The following is a 25,987-nucleotide window of genomic DNA, read 5'->3' as shown; positions in this document are numbered from 1 at the left end:
CCCGCCCCTCAGGCCCCGCCCCTCAGGCCCCGCCCGATACGACCCGCCCCTTCTTTCGCATTGCGGGACGGCTGGAGGCTGGCACCGTGGCCCCTGCGCCCCACGTGGCGCCCTTTCCGGGCGGGGGGGGTGGGGAGGCACCTCCAGCGACGACTCTCCCCCCTCCCCCGGCCCCCGGCTGATTTGCTGTGCCACTGGGAGGGTTCGGGGGTGGCTGAGCTGAGAGGGCTCCGGGAAGGAGTGACGTCAGGGTGAGTGGGAGCCCAGGAAGGAGCGAGTAGGAGAGAGGGAGCGAGAGCCAGGCAGGACCGCAGGGTCGGGGCTAGTGAGGAGCGAGGGCAAGGAGAGAGCAGTGAGGCCGGAGAGAAAGAAGCTGCCGCGGAGGAAGACAGGCTGCGGGTTCCCGGGACTGCAGGTCCAGGCAGGGTAGGAACCGCTGCCCAGGGGAGCTAGGAGGAAGCGGGGAGAGAGAGCGAGCGAAAAGCGGGGGTGGGGAGGAAAGGGGGAGATTGAGGTGGGAGAGAGAAGCAGAGCGAGAGAGAGGAGGCTGCTGGAAGGAGAAAGAAGAGGGTGAGGAGGCGACAGAGGGAGAGGAGGAAGAAGAGGTAGAAGGAGAGAGAAAGGGGAGAGAAAGGAGAGAGGAGGGTTGGAGGTGCATGAAGGAGGGGAGAGGGAGCTTCAGCGTGGAGAGAGGAGCGCGGAAGGAGAGAGAGACAGCCCAGAGTGAAATGTGGAAGGGAAACAGTCCAGCGGGGAGCCAGGGGGCAGCCATGGAAGGGACAGGTGGGGAGCTGGGGGGACAGGGGAACTGGGGTCCGGAGGACGCCCCAGGCCTCTTGGCCAGGGCCTCCCTGATCATGCTCCCGTGGCCACTACCCCTGGCCTCCTCGGCCCTCACCTTGCTCTTCGGGGCCCTCACTTCCCTGTTCCTCTGGTACTGCTACCGCCTGGGCTCCCAAGACATGCAGGCCCTAGGGGCTGGGAGCCGAGCTGGGGGTGTTCGTGGTGGGCCTGTGGGATGCTCGGAGGCCGGCGGGCCAAGCCCAGGGGGTCCTGGGGATCCCGGGGAAGGACCTAGGACGGAAGGCCTAGTGAGCCGGCGGCTTCGGGCCTACGCAAGGCGCTACTCCTGGGCTGGGATGGGTAGAGTGAGGCGGGCAGCTCAGGGTGGCCCAGGCCCTGGGAGACGGCCAGGGGTCCTAGGTATTCAGCGCCCAGGCCTGCTTTTCCTACCAGACCTGCCTTCAGCCCCCTTTGTGCCGCGGGACGCCCAGCGGCACGACGTGGAGCTCCTGGAAAGCAGCTTCCCTGCCATTTTGCGGGACTTCGGGGCTGTGAGCTGGGACTTCTCAGGGACTACCCCTCCGCCTCGGGGCTGGTCCCCACCTCTGGCCCCCGGGTGCTACCAGCTCCTGCTGTACCAAGCAGGCCGGTGCCAACCCAGCAACTGCCGCCGGTGCCCGGGGGCCTATCGGGCACTGAGGGGGCTTCGAAGCTTTATGAGTGCCAACACCTTCGGCAATGCCGGCTTTTCCGTTCTCCTGCCTGGGGCCCGGCTCGAGGGCCGCTGTGGGCCCACCAATGCCCGGGTCAGATGCCATCTGGGTAAGTAGCTGCCGCCTACTGACAACCTCCTTGCCTCGATGATTTCCCCCCCAGACCCTTCTCTCCGCCAGAGCCGTCTGCTGTCTGGTTCTCATTGTGCCTCTCTTCTTCCATGGCTCCCTGTTGCCACCCACAGCAGCATTTCCTCAGCCTCGGTTATCTGCACACCACCTTCATAAGCTTTGCCGTGGTCATTCCCATCTGTACTGCGTTTCTTCACCTTGGCTCTCCCCCCGACCTTTTGTTCTACGTATTTAAAAGAAATATTTATAGCACTATCATCAGTATTACTTGCCCTAAATAGTACTCATAAAAAGCCTGGACAACACAGTGAGACCTTGTCTCTACAAATAATAAAACAATTAGCCGGGCGCGGTGGCCCATGCCTATGGTCCCAGCTACTGGAGAGGGTGAGGTGGGAGGTTCACTGGAGCTCAGCAGTTTGAGGCTGCAGTGAGCTGAGATTGTGCTACTGCACTCCAGCCTGGGTGACAAGAAAGTACTCATAAACACAAGCTGAAATTTTAAAAAGAAAGCTTTCAACAGTCTAGAACATTCTAGTTAAGTGCTCTAGTCTCTCCGATCCTGAAGCCTACACTTTTTTCTTTTTTGAGGAGTCTCGCTCTGTCGCCCAGGCGAGAGTGCAGTGGCACGATCTTAGCTCACTGCAAGCTCCACCTCCCGGGTTCATACCATTCTCCTGCCTCAGCCTCCCGAGTATCTGGGACTACAGGCACCCGCCACTACACCCGGCTAATTTTTTTTTTTTTTTTTTTTTTTTTTTTTTGTATTTTTAGTGAAGACGGGGTTTCACCATGTTAGCCAGGATGGTCTCCATGTCCTGACCTCGTGATCCATCCGCCTCAGCCTCCCAAAGTGCTGGGATTACAGGCATGAGCCACCGTGCCTAGCCCTACACTTTCTTTTTTAAAAGGGTTGGTGGGGTGTCAAAGTTACAGCAGCACCAAACTGAGATTTTTTTTCTTTTTTCTTTTTTCTTTTTTTGAGACAGGGTCTCACTCTGTCACCCAGGCTGGAGTGCAGTGGCACAAACATGGCTCACTACAGCCTTAACCTCCTGAGATCAAAGGATCCTCTCACCTCAGCCTCCTGAGTAGCTGGGACCACAGGTGCCCACCACCATGCTTGGCTGATTTTTTAAAAATTTACGTAGGCCAGGCGCGGTGGCTCACGCCTGTAATCCCAGCACTTTGGGAGGCCGAGGCGGGCGGATCACCTGAAGCTGGGAGTTCGAGACCAGCTGACCAACATGGAGAAATCCCGTCTCTACTAAAATTACAGAAAATTAGCTGGGTGTGGTGTCGCATGCCTGTAATCCCAGCTACTCGGGAGGCCGAGGCAGGAGAATCACTTGAACTCGGGAGGCGGAGGTTGCAGTGAGCCGAGATCACAACATTGCACTCCAGCCTGGGCAACAAGAGCGAAACTTCATCTCAAAAACAAGAAAAAAAAATTGTGTAAAGACAGGCTGGACCTGAACTCCTGAACTCAAGTGATCCTCCTGCCTTGGCCTCCCAAAGTGCTGAGATTACAGGCGTGAGCCACCGCACCTGGCACTTTTTGATGTCTTAAAGACTGGAAGAAAATGGAAAAGGAAATAATTTTCTGTTATTCCATGCCATGACCTTGTTTTGCCCCCAGTCATCTCCTGTGCTGCCAGCTGGATGTGTCCGACACTTCAGGGCACACTAGCCTCAGGATCAGTTCCCAATCCTTCCTCTCTTCCCTCTCTCTGTGCTCTAAATCATGAAAGCCTTCTGGCCAATCCTGACAGATGCCACATGTGCTGTTCTTTTCAACCTAGAATCCCCTTCCCCCGTACCACCTCCTGAAAAACTCCTACTCAGCCTTCAGTACTCAAGTTTTCAAGTGCCACACTTCCTCTGGGTTGGCTTCCTGTTCCCCCATCAGTTGAGTTGGCTGCTCACTTTCCTCACAGCACTCAGCCATGTGGTCCTTGGGCCAGGATCGTCTTTAATCTTATACCTCTCAGTGAGACAGTGCCTATCACACAGTAAGCTCTTGAGTCAAACTGTCAGAAAGCCCAGGAGGAAAAGCCATTTCCTCCAGGAAGCCTTCTCTTTTCTCGAAATGAGAGGTTGCTGCCAGGTGCCGTGGCTCATCCCTGAAATACCAGCACTTTGGGAGGCCAAAGCAGGAGGATTGCTTGAGGCCAGGAGTTCAAGACCAGCACTGTCTGTATAAGAATAAAATAAAATAAAATAAAATAAAATAACGGGTCTGGCCAGGTGCAGTGGCTCACACCTGTAATCCCAGCATTTTGGGAGGCTGAGGTAGGCAGATCACTTGAGCTCAGGGGTTCGAGACCAGCCTGGCCAACATGGCGAAACCCCATCTCTACTAAAAATACAAAAATTAGCCAGGCGTGATGGCAGGCAGCTGTAATCCTAGCTACTCGGGAGGCTGAGGCAGGAGAATTGCTTGAACCTGGGAGGCGGAGGTTGCAGTGAGCCAAGATCATGCCACTGCACTCCAACCTGGCGACGGAGCAAGACTACATCTCCAAAAAAAAAAAAACAAAAAATTAACCCTGCGTTGTAGCACATGCCTGTAATCCCAGCAGCTACTCAGGAGGCTGAGACACGAGAATCACTTGAACCTGGGAAGCAGAGTGAGCTGAGATCACACCACTCCACTCCAGCCTGGGTGACAGAGTGAGACTTTGTCTCAAAAAAAAAAAAAAAAAAAAAAAAAAAAGATGGGTCACACTACCCACAGCAGCGTTTCCCTAATCTCCTAGCACTTCCCTCCTCCAGGACTGTATTGTAATTATACTGTGGCCACTTTCTGGAAAGAAAGGAGGACGACCACAAAACCTGGCATTTAAGACACTTAGAGCTAGTTGCTAATTGACTGGCCAGGATGGGCCCCTGGGATGGAGGCAGGAGTGCTGGATGCCCGCGTCTCTTCTTACAGGCCTAAAGATCCCTCCTGGCTGTGAGCTGGTGGTCGGCGGTGAGCCCCAGTGCTGGGCTGAGGGGCACTGTCTACTGGTGGACGACTCTTTTCTACACACAGTGGCTCACAATGGTAACGGGGTGCCCATTCTGCAGGGGGGATGAGGGACTCAGGAGCAAAGGAGCGTTGACTAGAAGGCAGCAGAATCAGGCCCAACGGACTTCCTGTCCTACCACCACCATCTTCCAGCTGCATGACCTTGAACAAGCCACATAACTTCTCCAATGCCCTAGGACCACCACCTTCTTCATCAAGTAACTGCAAGGATTAAATTAGATAATATTACGTACACAGAAAAGCGGTTACCAGCACAGGACTCTGGGTTCCTGTCCTACCTCTTGCACTTGGGCAAAGGACTTAACCTCCTTATGCCTCTGTTGCTTTGTATAAAATAGGGATAATTATGGTAATACCACAGTTTGTTTTGATGATTAAGAGTTGATACATATCGGCCGGGCATGGTGGCTCACGCCTGTAATCCCAGCACTTTGGGAGGCTGAGGTGGGCGGATCACCTGATGCCAGGAGTTCGAGACCAGCCTGGCCAACATGGTGAAACCCTGTCTCTATTAAACACACAAAGAAATTACCCAGGTGTGGTGATGAGCACCTGAAATCCCAGCTACTAGGGAGACTGAGGCAGGAGAATTGCTTGAACCTGGGAGGCCAAGGTTGCAGTGAGCCGAAATTGCGCCACTGCACTCCAGCCTGGTGACGGAGCAAGACTCCATCTCAGGAAAAAAAAAAAAAAAAAAAAAGATTTGATACATTTAAAGGGTTAGAACAAGGCCTGCCACTTATTTACTGTTTGCTTTTATGGTGTTTGGTGAGTGCTCTGGTGTGCAAGTACCTAATGTCAGCGGCTCTGCTATTCCTGTCCCATGTGCCCTAGGCTCCCCCGAAGATGGGCCTCGAGTGGTCTTCATCGTGGACCTCTGGCACCCCAACGTGGCAGGGGCTGAGCGCCAGGCCCTCGACTTTGTCTTCGCACCAGACCCTTGAAGGAAGGTGCTCCCTTCACACACCCAGGCTGGAGAGACACTGCGCTCAGGGACGGCTTGATGGTAGCCAGGACCTCCTCTCTACTGCGGGGGGTGGGCGGGGGCGGAGGATGGGAACTGGCTAGTGAGCACTGAAATATAAATTCTGAATCCTCTCCTAACTCCTGACTACTTCCTTCGCAGGCAGAGGCTGGGGCAGGGCCTTATGTCTTCTCCTAGTACAACCAAACAGGTACCTCCTTTTTTTTCTCTTTTTTTTTTTTTTTTTTGTAGAGTCAGGGTCTTGCTTTGTTGCCCAGGCTGGTCTTGAACTCCTGGGCTCAAGTGATCCTTCTGCCTCAACCTCCTGAGTAGTTGGGATTACACGTGTGAGCCACCACGCCCGGCCAGATACCTCCTAACACAGGCATCTCCCCGTCCCTCTCCCCAGGAGCCAGCACCAGTTTCTCAACTTAACTTTATTTCAATAATTTAATAGAAAATTAAAATAATAAATAATATGAAACAGACTGATAACGCTGAGCTGGGCAGGCCCAGGCCAGTCTAGTACAAAGTTAAGGAGGTAGGGAGGATGGTGGGGAGGAGGGGGCGGACTACCCTGCAGGACGCGGGAGGCGGCTCAGACTGTGGTGATGTCAGGAAGGGCCGCACACTTTGGCATGGACGACGCACTAAAAAAAGAGAAAGGGAATTCTAAATCCCTCTTAACCAGCTGGAGAGGGAAGGACGCAGGGCCAGGGTGGGGACAAGTGTTGGCTTCGGAAGGCTCTGAGCGGTGGGGCCGGAATGTACCATGTTGTTAGCAATGGGGTTGGGATGGGTGGAGAAGGGCCAAAGTGAGCTGTGCCATGCAATGAAGGGACAGAGGAGGACCCACGACTTGGCCAGCAGAGCCGGGGCAAAAGTCTGGGAAGGGGAGGGAAAGAGAGAGGGACTGGGTCCCAAGGCAAGAGGAAGACAGGGGGAGGGTCAGAGGTCAGTCCTTGAAGACAATTTGTTGGCCATGAGGACGCTCGTCGTGGGTGATATGGCGCCGGACATGGATCCTGCGGACACGGTGCTCTCGGTTCTCTTCATCCTCCCCACGGCCAGCCCCACCAGCTCCAGCTGCTCCCCCTGTGGCCTCCAGGAGGGCTGGGTCTGGGCCCCGGGGAGTCTCGTAGATGAGGATGTTCAGGGTCTCCTCGAAGATCCGGGCCTCTGGAAATTCCACCTGCAAAAGGCCAGCCGGCCCCAGCTCCTTCCTTCTGGTGCAGTCACGCAGGGCCATCCCCCTGCCTAGGGCCCCTGCACCAACACACCTCCTAGCCCTGCAGTCAGGTCCTTGGGCCTGGCCTGGCCTCTCTGCCACTCCTTTACTCAGCAAAGTCATACTTCAAGGCTCAGCTCTGAAGTCAGGCAGGCAGAATTATTTGTTTTCTCTCCTTCATCTCCTTCCCTGCCTAGCCTCTTGGTATATTTTTTCATTTGACAAATACTGAGTGAGTGCACTGCACCAGGTATTGTTCTAGGCACTGCAAAAATAGCAGTGAACAAAACAAGAGTTCTGTCCTCAGGAGGTTACATTCTAGTGGGAGGACTCAGTCATACACTTAAGAAAATATAAACTAGCCTGGCGCAGTGACTCACGCCTGTAATCCCAGCACTTTGGGAGGCCAAGGTGGGAGGACAGCTTGAGGCCAGGAGTTTGAGTCTAGTCTGGGCAACATGGTGTAACCCCATCTCTACCAAAAATACAAAAAATTAGCTAGGTGTGGTGGCCCACACCTGTGTTCCCAGCTACTCGGGAGACTGAGGTGGGAGGATCACCTGAGCATGGGAGGTGGAGGTTGCAGTGAGCCAAGATTGTACCACTGCACTCCAACCTGGGTGACAGTGAGACCCCATCTCAAAATAAATAAATAAATAAATAAAATAAAATATAAATGCAGTCAAATGATGATGTTTAGGAAACGATATAAGCTGGGTGTGGTGTCTCCTGACTGTAATCCCAGCACATTGGGAGGCTAAGGCAGGAGCATCGTTAGAGCCCAGGAGTTCAAGTTCAAAGCCAGCCTGGGCAATGTAGCAAGACCTCATCTATTTAAAAAAGAAAAAAAAAGAGAGAGAGAGAGAAAGAGATACATCAGGAAAAGGGGATGTGATAGCCAGAGCCAGGAGTGTTACAACTTTAAGAAGGACTCCAGGGAAGGCCTCACTGAGAAGGTGATATTTGACCAAAGGAGTTGGGGAGGGGACAAGGCACACAGAGCAGAAAGAGCAGCCTGGAGAGGGCCAGGGCCAGCGTGAGAGCTGTGGGTCAGGAGTGCACCCAGTGTCTTACTGGAAGATCAAAAGGGAGGCCAATGCAATTGAGGCAGAGATGAGAGGGAATGGAAAGGGATGAAGTCGAAGAGGTGACTGGGGTGTTCCCTTGTGTGGCCTTGGAAGCATCTAACACAGCTCTTAGCAAACTGTTTTTTTAATTTTTTATTTATTTTTATTTTTATTTTTTATTTTTTCCTGAGACAGAGTCTTGCTCTGTCACCCAGGCTGCAGCGCAATGGCACAATCTCAGCTCACTGCAACCTCCGCTTCCCAAGTTCAAGCGATTTTCCTGCTTCAGCCTCCCGGAGTAGCTGGGATTACAGGCATGTGCCATTATGCCCAGCTGATTTTTTGATTTTTAGTAGAGACAGGGTTTCACCATGTTGTACAGGCTGGTCTCGAACTCCTGACCTCGTGATCTGCCCGCCTCAGCCTCCCAAAGTGCTGGGATTACAGGTGTGAGCCACCATGCCCGGCCTTTTTTTTTTTTTTTTTTTTAATCGTTGTTTGTTTGTTTCTAAGACAAGATCTCACTCTGTTGCCTAGGCTGGAGAGCAGTGGTGTGATCATGTATCCCTGCAGCCTCAACCTCCTGGGCTCAAGTGATCCTCCCACCTCAGCTTCCTGAGTACCTGGGTGTACCACTATGTCCAGTTAATTTTTTTTTTATTTTTTGTAGAGATGGGGTCTTGCTGTGTTGCCCAGGCTGGCCTCAAACTCCTAGCCTTAATGGTCCCCTGCCTCAGCCTCCTAAAGTATTGGGATTACAGGTGTGAGCCATGTACTCTAATTATTGGTTTATCTTCCTATCTTCCCAATTAGAGGATGTTTCTTGGAAGCTGGGTCACTGATTCATTCATTCATTCATTCAATAAATGTTTCCTAGCTTCCACTGTGTGAAAAGGGCCCAGCTAATGGGAGATAGGAAAGAAAAAGACATGGCCCTGCCCTCAAGGAACTAACACCTCACTGCTGATGCAAACCCCCTCCCCTCCACCACACATGATAAAACACTGTCTTTAGCTATGAAGGGAGTGTGACCAACTTTGGGGTTGCTGGATTGAAAGTTCATGAGTGAAGGTGACCCAAAGAAAGTGATGCTTAGCTTGAGTCTTAAGATTAAGTACAAGTTCATTAGGCAGATAGAAGGAAAGAATTCCAAGAGGCAACAGTGTGTGCAGAGGTAAGAGGTAAGAAATAGCACTGAGTGCTTAGAGACTTGTGATGACTGTGGTGTACCTGAGGCATGTGGCTCATAGTAAGCTCGGAAGGGACCAGATGAGGAAGGGCTTGTATTTTGCTCAGCACTTCATTCCCCTTGATTTCCAGCCCGGTACAGTACTTAGCACAGAGCAGGGGCTTGGGGAATATCTTGATGATTGCCACATTAATGACTCAGGATCTACAAACTCAGAGGATGTTCTAAGAGACATCTGATTCTGAGGTTTTAAGAATCTATTTTTGGCAATGGGCCTTTCTGAGTTTCCTTTTTTTTTTTTTAATTAGAGTTTGGGCTCACTCTGTCTTCTAGGATGGAGTGCAGTGGCATGATCATAGCTCCCTGCTGCCCCAAATTCCTGGGCTAGGGCGGGCCCGGTGGCTCACACCTATAATCCAAGAACTTTGGGAGGCCGAGGAGGGCAGATCACTTGAGGTCAGGGGTTCAATACCAGCCTGACCAACATGGTGAAGTCTCTACTAAAGAGACTTCTCTACTACATTTAGTCTCTACTAAAAAATACAAAAATTAGCCGGGCATGGAGGCGGGTGCCTGTAGTGCTAGCTACTTGGGAGGCTGAGGCAGGAGAATCACTTGAATTTGGGAGGCGGAGGTTAAGTGAGCTGAGATCACACCATTGCACTGCAGCTTGGGCAACAGAGTGAGACTCTGTCTAAAAAAAAAAAAAAAAATAGGCTGGGGGCAGTGGCTCACGCTTGTAATCCCAGCACTTTGGGAGGCTGAGGTGGGTGGATCACGAGGTCAAGAGATTGAGACCATCCTGGCCAACATGGTGAAACCCCGTTTCTACTAAAAATACAAAAATTAGCTGGGCATGGTGGCACGTGCCTGTAGTCCTAGCTACTGGGGAGGCTGAGGCAGAAGAATCGCTTGAACCTGGGAGGTGGAGGTTGCGGTGAGCGGAGATTGTGCCACTGCACTCCAGCCTGGTGACACAACGAGACTCCATCTCAAATAATAATAATAATAATAAATAAATAAATTACTGGGCTCAAGCAATCCTCCTGCCTTAGCTTCCTGAGTAGCTGGGATTACAGGTGCATGCCATCATGTCACCAAGCCACCACACCTGGCTAAATTTTTTGACTTCTTACAGAGATCAGGTCCCACGATGTTGCCCAGGCTGGTCTCGAACTCCTGGGCTCAAGTGATCCTCCTGCCTTGGCCTCCCAGAGTCCTGGGGTTACAGGCGTAAGCCACTATGCCTCACCCCTTCTGAGTTTCTAATGGCAACTATGGACCTCCTATACAGAAAAATGCATACACCCCCATTTCAGGAGTTGCAAACAGCCTTGAAACCCATCCAACAGGCCTAGGCTAAGCACCCTGCTCTAACCCATGACCCCCATTTCACAGAGAAACAGAGACCCACAGGGATAGGGTGGCTTGCCCACTGTTGTGCACCCCAGACCCCAGGATCTGGCTCCTGCCTCCTGGTGGTGGGCTCCTTCCCCTGCCAACCTGCTTTTGTCCAGGGTCCTGGTCCTGGCCAACCCCAGCCCCCAACGTAGGCTCTGGAGCCCCTCTGACCTTGGTCTGCTTCTTCTCCGTAGCATAGACAATGGAGGTGCAGCACACCTCGGCGATTTTGCGGCCCTGCCCGTAGAAAGACCAGCAGCAGATCTCATCCCCCAGGACATCCTTGAGGAAGAGTAGCCGCCCGTGGAAGCGCAGGGCCAGCTTGTCGAACAGCTCGATGTTCTTAAGTAGGTTGTCATCTGAAGTGCTGGGGACCAGGGGACCAGGAGGCCTCAGCGCAGTTGGCACCCCTCCCTCTGTACCCCCAGAACACGGGCCTGGATGCATTCCCAGTCCTCTGCTCCTGCCCAGGGCTTTGGTGCTCAACAGAGAGCCTCCTCCACCCCTGGGGCCAGGCTAAACGGGTCTCAGAAGGGAAGCCACATGCGCTGAGCAAATCCCAGCACAGCACAGCACAGCACAGCACAGCAGCTCCAGTGAGGGACCGGGAGCCAGGCCGCCTCCCCGGGGGTCCTGGTGTCCCCATTTTTTAACTGGGTGACACTAGGCAAGTTACTTCACCTCTTGGTGTCCCGACCTCCTCATCTGTAAAATGGAGCTCACAACAGTACTGACCTCAAGGGGGAGGACTCTGCCAGTTCCTAGAATGAGAGCACTTGGGACAGGCTCGCCACTATCACTTCGTCCTCACCCAAACCCATTTACTGATGACTGAGCTGAAGCTGAGAAGCAGAAAGGACCTGCCTAGAGTGTCAGGGGTAAGAGGTGAAGCCGAATCTGCGAGCAGGCACAGATGTTCTTGTAGGCCCCCCGTGTGGCCGTGGCCCTCGCCTTGGGCAGAAGCAGGGCTGTGCTGCATCCCAGGGTCCCGCCCAGTGCCCCGCACCCCGGCGGTCACCTGGTGTAGGAGTACTTGTTGTTACTGCGGTTGTGCAGGAGCTTCACCACGGGCTGGCGGGGGAGAGAGGATGGATGAGAGGGGTGAGGCTGCAGGGAGAGGCCCCCCCAGTGAGCCTCCACCCTGCAGGGCTTGGGGGCCTCACCTTGGAGGTGCTGGCCAGGAGCTGCTGCTCCTCCCGGGGAGATGTCACCATGGGGATGAGGCACAGCGGGGACAGCGTCTCCCTTTTTTGCTGGGGAAGAAGCGGAAGGTGGTTAACAGCACAACCAAAGGCCACGTACTCCCCCACTTAAAAGCCTTCAAAAGCTGGTTGGGAACAACTCCAGACTCCTCAGTGGTCCGCAGGGCTCTGCAGGCTCCAAGCTCCGCCAACCTCTCTGCCACTCTCCCTTTGCTTGCTGGGCCTTGGTCCCACGGACACCTTGCTGCTTCACACATCCAGCTCGTGCCTGCCCCGGCCACTGGCTGTGCCCCTGCCCGGGATGCTTCCTTGCTCAGCTGTCAGCGTGGCGTGTCCGTCATCCATTCAGATCGCAGGTCACACAGTGCCTCCTCAGGGCCAGCCCTCCCCAGCCCCCCTGGCTAAAACAGCCTCCTCTACATCCTGCCTTTTGTGTTATCAGTTTTCTTTTTCTTTTTCTTTTTCTTTTTTTTTTTGAGACAGAGTTTCGCTCGTTGCCCAGGCTGGAATGCAATGGCGCCATCTCGGCTCACTGCAACCTCCACCTCCTGGGTTAAAGCAATTCTCCTGCCTCAGCCTCCTGAGTAGCTGGGATTACAGGCATGTGCCACCACACCCAGCTAATTTTGTATTTTTAGTAGAGACGAGGTTTCTCCATGTTGGTCAGGCTGGTCGTGAACTCCCGAACTCAGGTGATCAGCCCGCCTCAGCCTCCCAAAGTGCTGGGATTACAGGCGTGAGCCACTGCACCAGGCCTATCAGTTCATTTTCTACACAGCAGTTAGTGCCTGACTTTTTCTAACTTTTTGTATTTGTTTATGATCTGTCTCTTCCCACCTAGGAATAACTACCTAGTATATAGCTGATGCTCTGTATTTGTTGAATGAATGAACATATTTGTTGAGTGAATGAACTTCATTGGGTGGGATGACGTTGGAGAAAGAAATGTGAAGCAAACCCATGGGCTTCTTTCTCTTCTGTCTTCTAGAATCTTCATGCCAAAATCCCTCTCACTTCTCCCAACCTTGAAAACTCAATGCGCAATTCTAATACAAATTCCAGATTTGTTTTTTGCAGAAACTCATAAGACTCTCTAAAATTAACAGAGAAGAATAAAAGTCTACAATTACTGAGGCCATTTTTTTTTTTTTTTTGAGACAGGGTCTTGCTGTCATCCAGGCTGAGTGCAGTGGCGTGACCACAGCTTACAGCAGCCTTGACCTCCTGGGCTCAAGCCATCCTCCCAAACTTAGGTCAGTTTTTAAAAATAAGAGCAAAGAGGAAAGGCCGACCCTGCCAGATATTAAGATAGGCTGCAAAACCACAACAGTGAGAACGGTATCAGTTCGGGCACAGAAACAAAAATACCTGAGAAACACAACAGAACGATCAGAAACAGGCCACTGTGTATATGAGAACTGGTATTTTTAAAAAGACACCACAAATGTGCGAGGGGAATTACGGAGTATGAATTCGTTATCTATCACTGTGTAACAAACTGCCCCCAATTTAGGAGCTTAAATTAACAGTATTTATTACTTCTGTTTCTGAGGGTCAGGATCTCAGCAGTGGCTCGGCTGGGTGGCTCCGGCACGGGGTCTCTTCTGAGGCTGTGGCCAAGATGTCAGTGGGGCTGTGGGCATCAAAGGCATGACCGCCCCTAGAGGATGCACTCTGAGAAAGCTTGTTCATGTGGCTGGCAAGTTCGCACTAGCTGCTGGCAGGAAACAACAAATCCCTGCCATGTAGATCTCTCCACAGGGTTGCTTGAGTATCCTCGCAGCATGGCAACTGGCTTCTCCAGAGCAAATAATTCCAGAGAGGGCAAGGTGGAAGCCTCACTGTCTTTTTTATTTTTGAGATGGAGTCTCACTGTGTCGCCCAGGCTGGAGTGCAGTGGCGTGATATCGGCTCACTGCAACCTCCGCCTCCCAGGTTCAAGCGATTTTCCTGCCTCAACCACCCAAGTAGCTGGGATTACCGAAGTGTGCCATCACGCCCAGCTAATTTTTGTATTTTTAGTAGAGACAGGGTTTCACCATGTTGGCCAGGCTGGTCTCAAACTCCCGACCTCAGGTGATCCACTCGCCTCAGCCTCCCAAAGTGCTGGGATTACAGACGTGAGCCACAGCGCCGGGCCCCTCCATTGTCTTTTATGACCTAGGTCTGTTGGTCCTATCCAGTGAGGAAGGAGATGACACACAGGAACGAGCACCAGGGGACGAGAATCATCAGGCTGCCTTGGTGGCTGGCTCCACAGGCCACCGCTGGCCCTCAGTGATTTCCCCCCTCCCACATGCCAAATATACTCACCACCTTCCAGGATCCCCCATCATCCCATTACAGCATCAGCTCAAAGTACAGAATCTCATCATCTCAGTCAGGTCCAGGTGGGGATGTGGCTCTAGCATGCAGTTCCGTAACTATGGCTCCTTAAGTGCATTTCTTTTTTTTTTTTTTTTTTTTTTTTTTGAAATGGAGTCTTGCTCTGTCTCCCAAGCTGAAGTGCAGAGCCACCACCATCTCACCTCACTGAAAACTCTGCCTCCCAGGTTCAAGTGATTCTCCTGCCTTAGCATCCCAAGTAGCTGGGACTACAGGCATGCACCACCATCCCAGCTAATTTTCTTTAGTAGAGACGGGATTTCACCATGTTGGCCAGGCTCGTCTTGAACTCCTGACCTCAGGTGATCCACTTGCCTTGGCCTCCCAAAGTGTTGGGATTACAGGCGTGAGCCACCGCATCCAGCCCTTAAGTGCATTTCCTATCTGCAGACCTGTGAGCTAAAGAGACAGGTAATCTCCACACTCCCAGTGTGCAGTGGTAGAGGCAGGCACAGGATAACCAGTAAGGACATTCTTGCTCAAAAGCAGGGGAAGCCGGGCGTGGTAGCGTGTGCCTGTCATCCCAGCTACTCAGGAGGCCAAGGTGGGAGGATTACTTGAGCCCAGGAGTTCGAGACCAGCCTGGGCAACATAGCAAGACTCTGTCTCAAAAAAAAAAAAAAAAGTGGGGCAGGGGACAGGAGGCACATATAAGTCGCACATATAAGTCACTGGTGTGTGGAAATTCTGTAATCCAGTTGGAGAAATGCTAGGAACTCTTTGATGCCTACTCCTGTTCATGAATGATTCTCCATGGCTCTCCCTGAGTCGTCCTACCTCTTCCATGAAAGATGTTTGCAGCTCCACAGTTTCATCTGCCTGCTTCCTGCCTGTAAAAGTTTGGGTGTGCAAAGCCGTCTTGTCCTTTTGCACTGGCTCTGTCCCTTTCAGTCCAAGCTGGCAGTGTCTCTGCCAATATAATTCTCTTCATAACTTATTGGGTATCTTGCATGTCTTAGGGTTCACTACATTAGAAAAAAGCCACACCTAGAAATCTCTGCAAGTGGCCAGGCACAGTGGCTCACGCCTGTAATCCCAGCACTTTGGGAGGCCGAGGCGGGTGGATCACCTGAGGTCAGGAGTTTGAGACTAGCCTGACCAACATGGTGAAACCCCATCTCTACTAAAAATACAAAAATTAGCTGGGCGTGGTGGTGGGCACCTGTAATCGCAGCTACTCAGGAGGCTGAGACAGGAGAATCACTTGAACCCAGGAGGAGGAGGTTGCAGTGAGCTATCTCAAAAAAAAAAAAAAAGAAAAAAGAAAAGAAAAAGAAAAAAGAAAATCTCTGCAAGGTAAGCCCTTCTCTACTTTGGGCTTGTGCTGAGATGCTGAAAGACAACACCTTTAACCTTCTCAGAAGCGTGATTAGTATTTCATTCGACTGGAAGTCCCCTCTGAGGCATCTTGTTGGTATTTCTGAGGTCTTAACAAAGGACTTTTTCATCACATCCTCAGCTTGACCTTTAGACCACATTTCCTGTATTTAATGCCTTGTATTTAATCTTTGCACGGAAGCCATTTGTTAATTTTAACATCACTTGTTATCTGGAAAGGCTGGGAATTTTCAAACCCAACAATTTCAGGCTCCTTTTCATTTAAGTGTTTTTTTTCTTTAACTTACTCTCTCCTCTTCAGTTTTACTATAAGCAGCAAGAAGCCAGGTGGCACCTTCAACATTCTGTCTGGAAAGCTCCTTAGCTAGACCATCCGTTCCTTAGGTATATTTCCTACCCTCCACACTAATGCAGGAGACAGTGTTGCTAAACTTTCTGCCGCTACACAAGGATCTCCTTTCCATCAGTTTCCAATAGCATTTTCCTAACTGTTCTTCAAGCCCTTATTGCAGCTGTCTTAAAGGTCACTGGACTCTTATTAACAGACTTTCTCACCTTTTTTCTTTTAATTTTTTTAGAGACAAGATCTCACTATATTGCCCAGGCTGGTCTCGAACTCCTGAACTCAAGTGATCCTCCCACCTTGGCCTCCAAAAGTTATGGTATTACAAGTGTGAACCACTGTGCCCAGCCAATACTTTTTAACACTCCTTAAGCTTTTACTAACAATCTCCTCAAAGTCCTTCCAGCTTCTTCCCACTTCTCAGTTGTAAAGTTATTTCTACATTTGAGGTTTCTGTTATGGCAGACCCCCATTCCAGAAACCAAAGTCTGTTCTCTGTTACTGGGTAACAAATTACTACAAACTCAGCAGCTTAAAACAACAGTCCAGGTGTGGAGGCTCATGCCTGTAATCTCAGCATTTTGGGAGGCCAAGGCTGGAGGACTGCTTGAGGTCAGGAGTTCGAGACCAGCCTGGCTGACAGAGCAAGACTCTGTCTCTATTTAAAAATAAATAAATAAAAATAAACATTATCTCACATAGTTTCTGTGGGTCAGGAATTTGGGATGGGCTTAGCTGGGTGGCCCTGGCCCAGAGTCTGTCATGAAGCTGCAGTCTGGATTTTGGCTAGGGCTGCAGTCATCAGAAGGTTTGCCTGGGCCTAGAAGCTCTGGTCCTGAGACAGGTCACCACTATGGCGGGGAGTCTGTGCTTGCTGTCGGCAGGGGCTTCAGTTCCTCACCAAGTGGACCTCTGCTTAGGGATGCCTGAGTGTCCTCACATAGCATTCACATAGAGTGAGTGATCTCAAAGAGAGGCAGAAGCTGTAATGTCTTTTATGACCTAGCTTCAAAGTCACATGCTGTCATTTCTGCAATGTCCTATTGGTCATACACAAGGGTCTCCTTGGTGAGGATCTGAAAAGGTCTGCCCTATTTGGTGTGGGAGGGGACTGAACAAGAGCCTGGAAACCAGGAGGCAAGAACCCCTGGTGGCTGTCTTGGGTGCTGGCTACCTCTGGACTGTTTAATACCTGGCACTGGGAAAACTACCTCACCCTATGGAAGACAAAAATGAGCTAAATCCCTTCACAATCATATTTACAAAAGTGAGTTCCATTTAGATTAAAATACCCATATATGAAAAAAATCCATATTTAAAACTATAGGTCAGGTATAGCGGCTCACACCTGTAATCCCAGCACTTTGGGAGGCCGAAGTGGGCAGATCGCTTGAGCTCAGGAGTTTGAGACCAGCCTGACCAACATGGCGAAACCCCCTTTCTACAAAAAATACAAAAATTAGACGGGTGTGGTGGCTCATGCTTGTAATCCCAGCACTTTGGGAGACCAAGGCGGGCGGATCACGAGGTCAGGAGTTCGAGACCAGTCTGGCCAACGTCGTGAAACCCCATCTCTGCTAAAATACAAAAATTAGCCAGGCATGGTGGTGCACGCCTGTAATCCCAGCTACTCAGGAGGTTAGGGCAGGAGAATCGCTTGAACCCGGGAGGCAGAGGTTGCAGTGAGCCGAGATCATGCCACTGCACTCCAGTCTGGGCAATAGAGTGAGACTCCATTTAGAAAAATAAAAAATCAGCCAGGTGTCATGGTGCACGCCTGTAATCGCAGCTACTCGGGAGGCTGAGACATGAAAATTGTTTGAACCTGGGAGGTGGAGGTTGCAGTGAGCCGAGATGACACCACTGAACTCTAACCTGGGTGACAGATCAAGACTCTGCCTCAAAAAATAAAAATAAAACTACAAAGCTCACAGGTAATAGAAAATCAGAAAAACATTTTAAAACAAGACCATAAGGATACAGCATTAGGCAAAAAATGGTGAGGAATTGGACTACATCCAAATCAAGAATTTTTCAAGTTGACAATGGAAAGCATGACTTTACAAATAATCTCATGTAATAATGTTGAAGAGAAAAGACTTATAGGTATTCTGTGGCACAAATGTAATTACTGGTTCAGGTAAGGATTATCAATTTGTGTGTCATTGATAGGTAACTGCCTTAATACAGTGGCCAAATAATACCATATGCATTATTTTATAGTTAGCAACAAGGAAATGTAACAATGATAGAGAAATCAAACCACCATCCCCTAGATCCAGGGGCCAATTATGAACGTCATTAATGACGAGTCATATTAACAATATTACGGGTTGCTTGATGTGGCCCAACGTGAAATACATACATAATATTACCTAAAATGTATTCTAAACAAAATGTTTAATATCAGTCATTTTATTTATTTTGTTATTTATTCATTTATTTTGAGACAGAGTCTTGCTCTGTTGACCAGGCTGGAGTGCAGTGGTGCAACCTTGACTCACTGCAACCTCTGCCTCCCAGGTTCATATAATTCTTCTGCCTCAGCCTCCTGAGTAACTGGGACTACAGGCACCCACCACCACTCCCAGCTAATTTTTGTAATTTTTTATTTATTTATTTATTTATTTATTTATTTTTGAGATGGAGTCTCGCACTGTCACCCAGGCTGGAGTGCAGTGGCACGATCTCGGCTCACTGCAACCTCTGCCTCCCAGGTTCAAGCGATTCTCCTGCCTCAGCCTCCTGAGTAGCTGGGATTACAGATGCCCACCACCAGGCCTGGCTAATTTTTTTGTATTTTTAGTAGAGACAGGGTTTCACCATGTTGGCCAGGCTGGTCTTGAACTCCTGACCTTGTGATCCACCTGCCTCAGCCTCCCAAAGTGCTGGGATTACAGGCATGAGCCACCGCACTTGGCATAATTTTTGTATTTTTAATAGAGATGGGGTTTCACCATGCTGACCAGGCTGGTCTCAAACTCCTGACCTCAAGTGATCCACCTGCCTTGGCCTCCCAAAGTGCTGGGATTATAGGCATGAGCCACCGTGCCCACCCAATATCAGTCATTTAAAATCTACAGTCTGGTTTACAGGAAATTAAGGATAAGGCTGGGTAATAAACCAAACGATACCGGGAGTAAACAACCAGGCAAAGTTGGAAAGCGGGTCATTGTGCAGGACAACTGGCAGTCTCTTTAACAAGCCAGCATCGTGAGGAAAAAGGGACCCCTTGGATTGTAATAAAGTAATGCTTATGGTATTATTTGGCCACTGTATTAAGGCAGTTACCTATCAATGATAATCCTTACCTGAACCAGTAATTACATTCGTGCCATAGAATACCTATAACTCTTAACATCTCTTCAACATTATTACATGAAACTATTTGTAAAGTCATGCTTTCCATTGTTAACTTGCAGATAACCAGATGCAACGTGAAGATCTAGACTGGACCCTGGTTTGATGAACCAGCTGTAAAAACACATTTCTGGAACAACTGGAGAAACCGGAGTATGCCCTGGACTGGATATTAAATAAAAATTTATTGACATGTAAAGATGGCAATTATTAACAACAACAAAAAACAGATTATAAAACATTTCATACAACACGATTGTATTTTGGCAAGCAAACACACACACACACACACACACACACACACACACATACTCTCACACAGGAAACGACCTGGAAGAATATTTGGTGCTTTTATTTTTTAGATTATTTGTGTTTCTGAAATTTCTACAATTAAAAAATACTGCTTTAAAATAATCAATGGTTATTTGTAATTTTAAAAAATCAAGGATTTCCATTCAATGCTAGATGCCACAAGCGGGTGACATTCTAAGAAAAAATATTGGCAATATCTACATTGACTAGAAATTTTTATCTAGAACAGACTTTTTCAACTGAAGTTCCTAATCTGAATCTCAAAAACCAGCAAATATGGCCAGGCACGGTGGCTCACGCCTGAATCCCAGCACTTTGGGAGGCCAAGGCAGGTGGATCACTTGAGGTCAGGAGTTCGAGACCAGCCTGGCCAACATGGCGAAACTCCATCTCTACCAAAAATATGATAAAATTAGCCAGGCATTGTAGTGCACACATGTAGTCCCAGCTACCCGGGAAGCTGAGGCAGGAGAATCACTTGAACCCCAGAGAGGGAGGTTGCAGTGAGGCAAGATCGCGCCACTGCACTCCACCCTGGGCGACAGAGCAAGACTCCACCTCAAAAAAAGAAAAACAAAAACAAAAAAACAGCAAATAATTTGAGTGTTTTCTGAACTTTGCTGAGAACAGTAGGTAAATAGTCCCATGCTACAGGCTTAGAGGTTAATTTGTTATGTATAATCCATGCCCTAGGGCATGTATAAGACATACCCATATGCAGTAGGGCTTAATTATCCCTAGGAACTAAACTAAAATATGCAAGGATCTCCTGCTAAGCAACATGAAAAAGAAAAAAGCAGAAAATCTGGTAAAGAACATGAATAAGCAATTCACAGGAAGGGAAACAAAAAAACACTAGTGAGTATATGAAAAGATGCTGAACCTCATTAGTAATCAGAGGCATGCAAATGAAAATGAGATCACGCTACACTCATTGGATTGGCAAAATTAGAAAGCTGGATGATGCCATGTTTTGATGAGGACATGCAGAAATGGAATCTCTTATGCACTGCTCATTATGAGGATAAAGTATTATAACCATTCGGGAGAGCAATTAGATGATATTTACTAAAACGCCGTTTGCAGGTGTCCTGTTATCCAGCAATTCTACTCCCAGCTACAATGACAGGAGACTGGCACAGAATCAGAAGGGAGCATGTACCAGGATGCTCATGGTGACACGGTTTGTAGGGGCAGGAACTGGAAGGCAATCTATGTCTCCAACCTCAGGGGAATGTATGAACAAAATATGGTGAATGAACACCGCAGATTTCTCTGCAGCTGTTAGAAGCAAAGAACTAGATGTACTTGGAGCAGCATGAATAGATCTTGAAAAAAAGTGCTGAATTAAAAAAACACAATGCAACAGAAACTGATTCACAGCTTCAATGCCATTTATGGACATTTAAAATGCACACATATGCAGAACAATGCTTTAGCTTTTCGAGCATATGTATCAAAACATTAAAATTGGATGGGTGCCCCTGGGGAAAAGGAAAGTAGGCAGGGGACTGGGAATGGAGGGAAAGAAATAAAACTAAAAGACAAAAGGTTTGCATAGACCAATATTGATGAAGCGCCACACACTGAGGAGTGTGCTGAGCTGTGTGAGGTGCAGAGCAGGAGTATAGAAAAGTACAGCTCTTGGGAGGCTGAAGGTCAGATAGTCAGGTAGCCTGGGGTCAAATCTGAGCTCTGCTGCTTCCCAGCTCTTTGACCTTGGACACGTCTTCCAAGCTCCCTCGCGTTTCTTTTTATGTCAAACAAGGATACAAGACGTATACACAAGCAGATAGCAGAATTGCTCCTGACACACAGTGGGTACATGATGACATTAGTAAATTTAAAACTACAGGCCAGGTTTTAAAACTTTAGTTTTAACATTAGTAAATTTAAAACTACAGGCCGGTGGCTCACGCCTGTAATCCCAGCACTTTGGGGGGCCAAGGCGGATGGATCACGTGAGGTCAGGAGTTCGACACCAGCCTAGCAAACATGGTGAAACCCCGTCTCTACTAAAAATACAAAAAAGTAGCAAAGCGTGGCGGCAGGCGCCTGTAATTCTAGCTACTTGGGAGGCTGAGGCAGGAGAATTGCTTGAACCTGGGAGGCAGAGGTTGCGGTGAGCCAAGATCACGCCATTGCACTCCAGCCTGGGCGACAGAGAGACTCTGTCTCAAAACAAAACAAAACAAAACAAAACAAAAATGCTACAGAGCAGGAATGCACTTCCAAGATCTAGTACAATGAATGTTTCTCAAATGCAAGTGGTAATTTATTAATGGGTCATGAAATAAGTAATGGGTCCCAAACAGCATTAAAAAGAAAGATTATCAGAGTACATTTCACTAAAAGTATCTTTTTATAGAACTGTTATTTCAGTTATATATAATGAGTACTAAAATGCATTTTTTCCCTATGGCAGGCAATCAAAAAGTTTGAAAAACATGGATATTGTCCAAAGGAGTTCTACACCTTTGGGCTTCAAGAACCAGTAAGTATTCCCTGAGACAAAAGTTGTTCAGGGAGGCCACCTTTTAATCTATAAAGGGCATTCAAAAAGAAACTTTTATAATCTTCTCTTACTATTGTAACATAAAAGAAAGGACATTTTTAACATTGTAAAAATAGAACAGAATAACAGGCTTTATGTAAAACTCACTACTTTGTACTTATTTTTCTCCCTTCCCTGTCTTTCAGAACCCGAGGACAGAATCCCAGAGGTAGGAATGGACTCACTGAAGGTCACTGAGTCAGCTGTGACAGAGGTGACACAGAACCCTTATGTCCTGGCTTCACTTTCCAAGCTCTGCTCCTCAGAACCCTAAGGGGTCCACAAAAGTGGAGCCCAGCAGGTGGGGTCTCTAGAATCCCCAACCCTGTTTTACTGGGAGTGGCCCTGCTTCTGTGAGATTTCATTTGAATAAAGAATTTCACTGTTTTAAAAAAAAAAAAGAATTAGAAAGCCCCTGGGGGGCGGAAGCCATGGGAGAATGCTGCCTCCCAGGATAGGGCCAGATCGCAGAGGTTATTATATTTCAATTTAAATTTAGATGTTTTTCCCTAGTGACATGAGGGAGCTATTTAGGATTTCTGAGCAAGAGAGAGAATAGATCGGGGTTGTGCTGAAAGATAATTACTCAGGTGCGAGTGTAACAGCTGGACTGGCTGCATAAGAACAGTGGGAAGCAGAGAGCAGCTATTTAACCATTGCAAAGGTCCTGGCATGAGGCTGGGGTGGGGGTGCTGCCTGAGGCAGCAGGGATGCAGAAGATGGCACCTCAAATTCTCTGGGGTTATGGCCAGCCAAAGCCAGGCTCTCCAAGCCATACCCCATATCTCCTTTTTTCTGCTCTAATACCTGCTTGGGCAGCTCTCCCAGGAACATAGGCATGGGGACTCCGAAGGCCCTCACCTGCAGCGCCAGCTGGCAGTCCTCAATCAGGCCCTGCACCAGGTAGTAGCGTGCTTCGCCCAGCAGCTCCCCCAGTTCTCTCGTACTCTCCGGCAGTGGCACAGACCCATCCCGCAGGTAATTGAGGATTGTACCAAAGTGACGGCCGCTCCGGTCAATCAGCACCCAACCTAGTGGGGTGGGGAGAGGCAGGGGGAAAGATGGCTTTGCTGCGGGACCTGGAGCTACTAAATTAAAAAAAAAAATTTGTAGAGATGGAGTCTCACTATGTTGCCCAGGCTGGTCTTGAACTCCTGGGCTCAAGTGATCCTCCCATCTCGGCCTCCCAAGTACTTGGATTATAGGTGTGAGCCACCAAACCTGGCCTAAATTATAAGAAAAAAGGATTCCAGCCAGGCGCGGTGGCTCATGCCTATAATCCCAGCACCTTAGGAGGCTGAGGCAGGCAGATCACCTGAGGTCAGGAGTTTGAGACTAGCCTGACCAACACGGAGAAACCCCATCTCTACTAAAAATACAAAATTAGCTGGGCTTGGTGGCTCGTGCCAGCTACTCGGGAGGGCAAGGCAGGAGAATCGCTTGAACCCGGGAGGTGGAGTTTGCAGTGAGCCGAGATCGCACTCCAGCCTGGTAATAAGAGGGAAACTCCGTCTCAAAACAAAAAAATAAAAAAAGAAAAGTAAAGAAAAGAAGGCCGGGCACGGTGACTGACGCCTGTAATCCCAGCACTTTGGGAGGCCGAGGTGGGCGGATCACCTGAGGTCAGGAGTTGGAGACCAGCCTGACCAACATGGAGAAATCCCGTCTTTACTAAAAACACAAAATTAGCCGGGCATGGTGGCGCATGCCTGTAATCCCAGCTACTCAGGAGGCTGAGGCAGGAGAATTGCTTGAACCTGGGAGGTGGAGGTTGCGGTGAGCCGAGATCGTGCCATTGCACTCCAGCCTGGGCAACAAGAGTGAAACTCCATCTCAAAAAAAAAAAAAAAAAAAAAAAAAAGAAAAGAAAAGAAAAAGGATTCCAAAGCCACAAAAAAGTCTGAATACTGATCTGTCTCAAACCTGTGCCACAGCCAAGAAATCTCTTTAAAACATCTCCAGCGAGTTCTCCCTTAAGTTTTTATACATATTCAACCAGATAATTAACTCATCCATATCTGGTCTACAGTCAGAAGGCTCTCACCATGAGAAAGTTCTTGCAGAATTACCTTATCAATAAACTGCTAACCCCCAAAGTTAATTCTCACCATCCTATTTAATTAAAATGTCTACCTCCCCCCGTCCAGTTCACTGCCATTTTAACTTTTATATTCTTCATAGAACTTACTATCAAAAAAAGAAAAAAGAAAGAACTTACTACTATCTGCAATTGCATATGCATATACATTTTGTTTACTTGCTTATTGGTGTTCTGATCTCCCACTTCCCTAAAAAAAGGGAATTTCCATAATTTTGTCAGGTTCATTTACCTATCTCCAGCACTAACTGATATTTTACAAATACTTATTGGACAAATGAATTCTTCCCTTTTTTTTTTTTTTTTTTTTTTTTGAGACAGTCTCTCTCTGTCGCCCAGGCTGGAGTGCAGTGGTGCTGTCTCGGCTCACTGCAACCTCCGCCTCCCAGGTTCAAGCGATTCTCCTGTCTCAGCCTCCTGAGTAGCTGGGCTACAGGCGCACACCACCACGCCCAGCTAATTTTTGTATTTTTAGTAGAGACGGGGTTTCGCCATATTGGTCAGGCTGGTCTCGAACTCCTGACCTCAGGTGATCCACCTCCTCGGCCTCCCAAAGTGCTGGGATTAAAGGCGTGAGCCACCGCACCTGGCCGAATTCTTCACCTTTGATACTTGAAGGCAGATCTCCGCCTCCCAAATTTTTATTCTCCTGCTCTCACAGTCCTCGTTAACCCCTCCCTTAAGACTCTCCCACTCCCAAACTCCAAAACTTCAAAGTCTCACTTGGGCACGAAGGGTCCATACTTGAATGCAACACTCCAAGAAGGTAAGGTTCACCTGCCAAGGAGACCTGTCCACCCTCCACTCTGGTGTCCCTGGCAAACCCAAAGCAGCCTCCTTCTGCAATGTGTGTATACAGGTGGATTCCTAGAGTGTACAGGGACCTGTGTCAGGGGAACACAGAGGCAGACAAGATCTCCCAGCTCTCCTGGCTGGCTGTGAGCAGTTCTGAAGCAGAGAGGGAAACAAAAGGCTGGGCAGTCGGAAGAAACTGAGGAAGGCTGCCAGGAGTAGTAATGCAGGCAGCAGGGCTGGTTCCCAAGTCTTGAGCTGAGGGGTGAAGGGTGGGAGAGGTGGTCATGAGGATTATGAACTGACACGTTCAATCACTTACCACAGCGCCTGGCAGTTAGGGGTTCCGTAAGTGTTGGTTATTGCTGGGGGTAAAGGATTGGGGGAGGAGAAGAGAAATTATGAATGAGAAAGGGGAGGAGATGGGATGTGGGGGCTGGAGGGAGCTGAGAATGAGTTGACTGGACAGTAGCGGGCAGAGAGAAGGGGCATGAGGAGCCCCGGTGGTGAGAGACTGCGGGGAACGGGAGTTGGGGGTCTGGGGATGGGGGCACGGTAGGGGCGCCGCTCGTACCTCCGGCATCGGTCAGCACCTCCACGCGGCCGCTGAACATGGCTTTGAGCATGGTGTCCTGTCCCGTGAGGGTGCGCAGCGTGGTGTAGTGCAACGAGCCGCCCACGTTCAGCTTCACGTATTTGCTGTTCGGGGTCAGCGGCTTGAGACCGTAGGCGGCGGGGCCAGGCTCGAGACCCGAGGGCTTGGGGGCTTCCAGGGACGGCGCCGCGGCGGCCGCCGGGCCCGAGGCCTCCGCCGACATGCCGGGTAGCAGCGGCGGACGGCGATCCCAGGATGTCTCCGCGCCCTGCGGCCTGCTCCCGAAGACCCTCGGCCGGCCCCCAGCCCTTGGGCCAGACCGCTCGGCGCACACGCCCACTCACCGCAGCTACTCTGCAAGACTTGCCCTCCGCCCCATCTCGCTCGCACCACCCGGAAACCGGCGCCGGGCAGCTGCGCAGGCGCGGCCCCGCCCCTGAATGGGGGCGGGGCTGCGAGTATGGAGCATGCGCAGTGGCCTTGCTGGGGGGGATCCC

The 25,987-nt window shown here is 49.7% G+C and overlaps 2 protein-coding genes across 6 annotated transcripts; one reads left to right on the top strand and one right to left on the bottom strand.

Annotated features, from left to right (window-relative positions):
- The first annotated feature begins 173 nt into the window (after positions 1-173).
- On the top strand, positions 174-21,932 carry ASPHD1 (aspartate beta-hydroxylase domain containing 1). 4 transcript variants are annotated; one of them, XR_008540005.2, is made up of 5 exons: positions 568-1,605; positions 4,564-4,677; positions 5,497-5,668; positions 5,789-5,837; positions 21,877-21,932. XR_008540005.2 is itself a non-coding variant. In XM_523334.9 (3 exons), exons 1-3 carry the CDS (start codon positions 657-659, stop codon positions 5,604-5,606), a joined length of 1,173 nt encoding a protein of 390 aa, XP_523334.2. In that variant the 5' UTR covers positions 174-656; the 3' UTR covers positions 5,607-5,766. The 4 variants fall into 4 exon arrangements, 2 of the variants coding, with proteins under 2 accessions (XP_523334.2, XP_016784268.1); XR_674896.4 differs by lacking the exon at positions 21,877-21,932 and adding an exon at positions 19,202-19,338; XM_523334.9 differs by lacking the exons at positions 5,789-5,837; positions 21,877-21,932 and having other exon boundaries at positions 174-1,605; positions 5,497-5,766.
- Positions 6,049-25,927, bottom strand: KCTD13 (potassium channel tetramerization domain containing 13). 2 transcript variants are annotated; one of them, XM_510914.8, is made up of 6 exons: positions 25,470-25,927; positions 22,867-23,036; positions 11,675-11,764; positions 11,530-11,582; positions 10,683-10,878; positions 6,049-6,818 (listed from the first exon to the last, which is right to left on the bottom strand). In XM_510914.8, the coding sequence occupies exons 1-6, from the start codon at positions 25,711-25,713 to the stop codon at positions 6,582-6,584; spliced, it is 990 nt and encodes a 329-aa protein (XP_510914.2). In that variant the 5' UTR covers positions 25,714-25,927; the 3' UTR covers positions 6,049-6,581. The 2 variants fall into 2 exon arrangements, with proteins under 2 accessions (XP_510914.2, XP_054525172.1); XM_054669197.2 differs by lacking the exons at positions 6,049-6,818; positions 10,683-10,878; positions 11,530-11,582; positions 11,675-11,764 and adding an exon at positions 19,472-21,622 and having other exon boundaries at positions 25,470-25,906.
- Positions 25,928-25,987: the final 60 nt, after the last annotated feature.

This window comes from Pan troglodytes, chromosome 18 (assembly GCF_028858775.2).
Source record: "Pan troglodytes isolate AG18354 chromosome 18, NHGRI_mPanTro3-v2.0_pri, whole genome shotgun sequence".
NCBI lineage: Eukaryota > Metazoa > Chordata > Mammalia > Primates > Hominidae > Pan > Pan troglodytes.
Note: the sequence above shows the minus strand (reverse complement) of the source record. Positions and strands in the feature narration are given on the sequence as shown.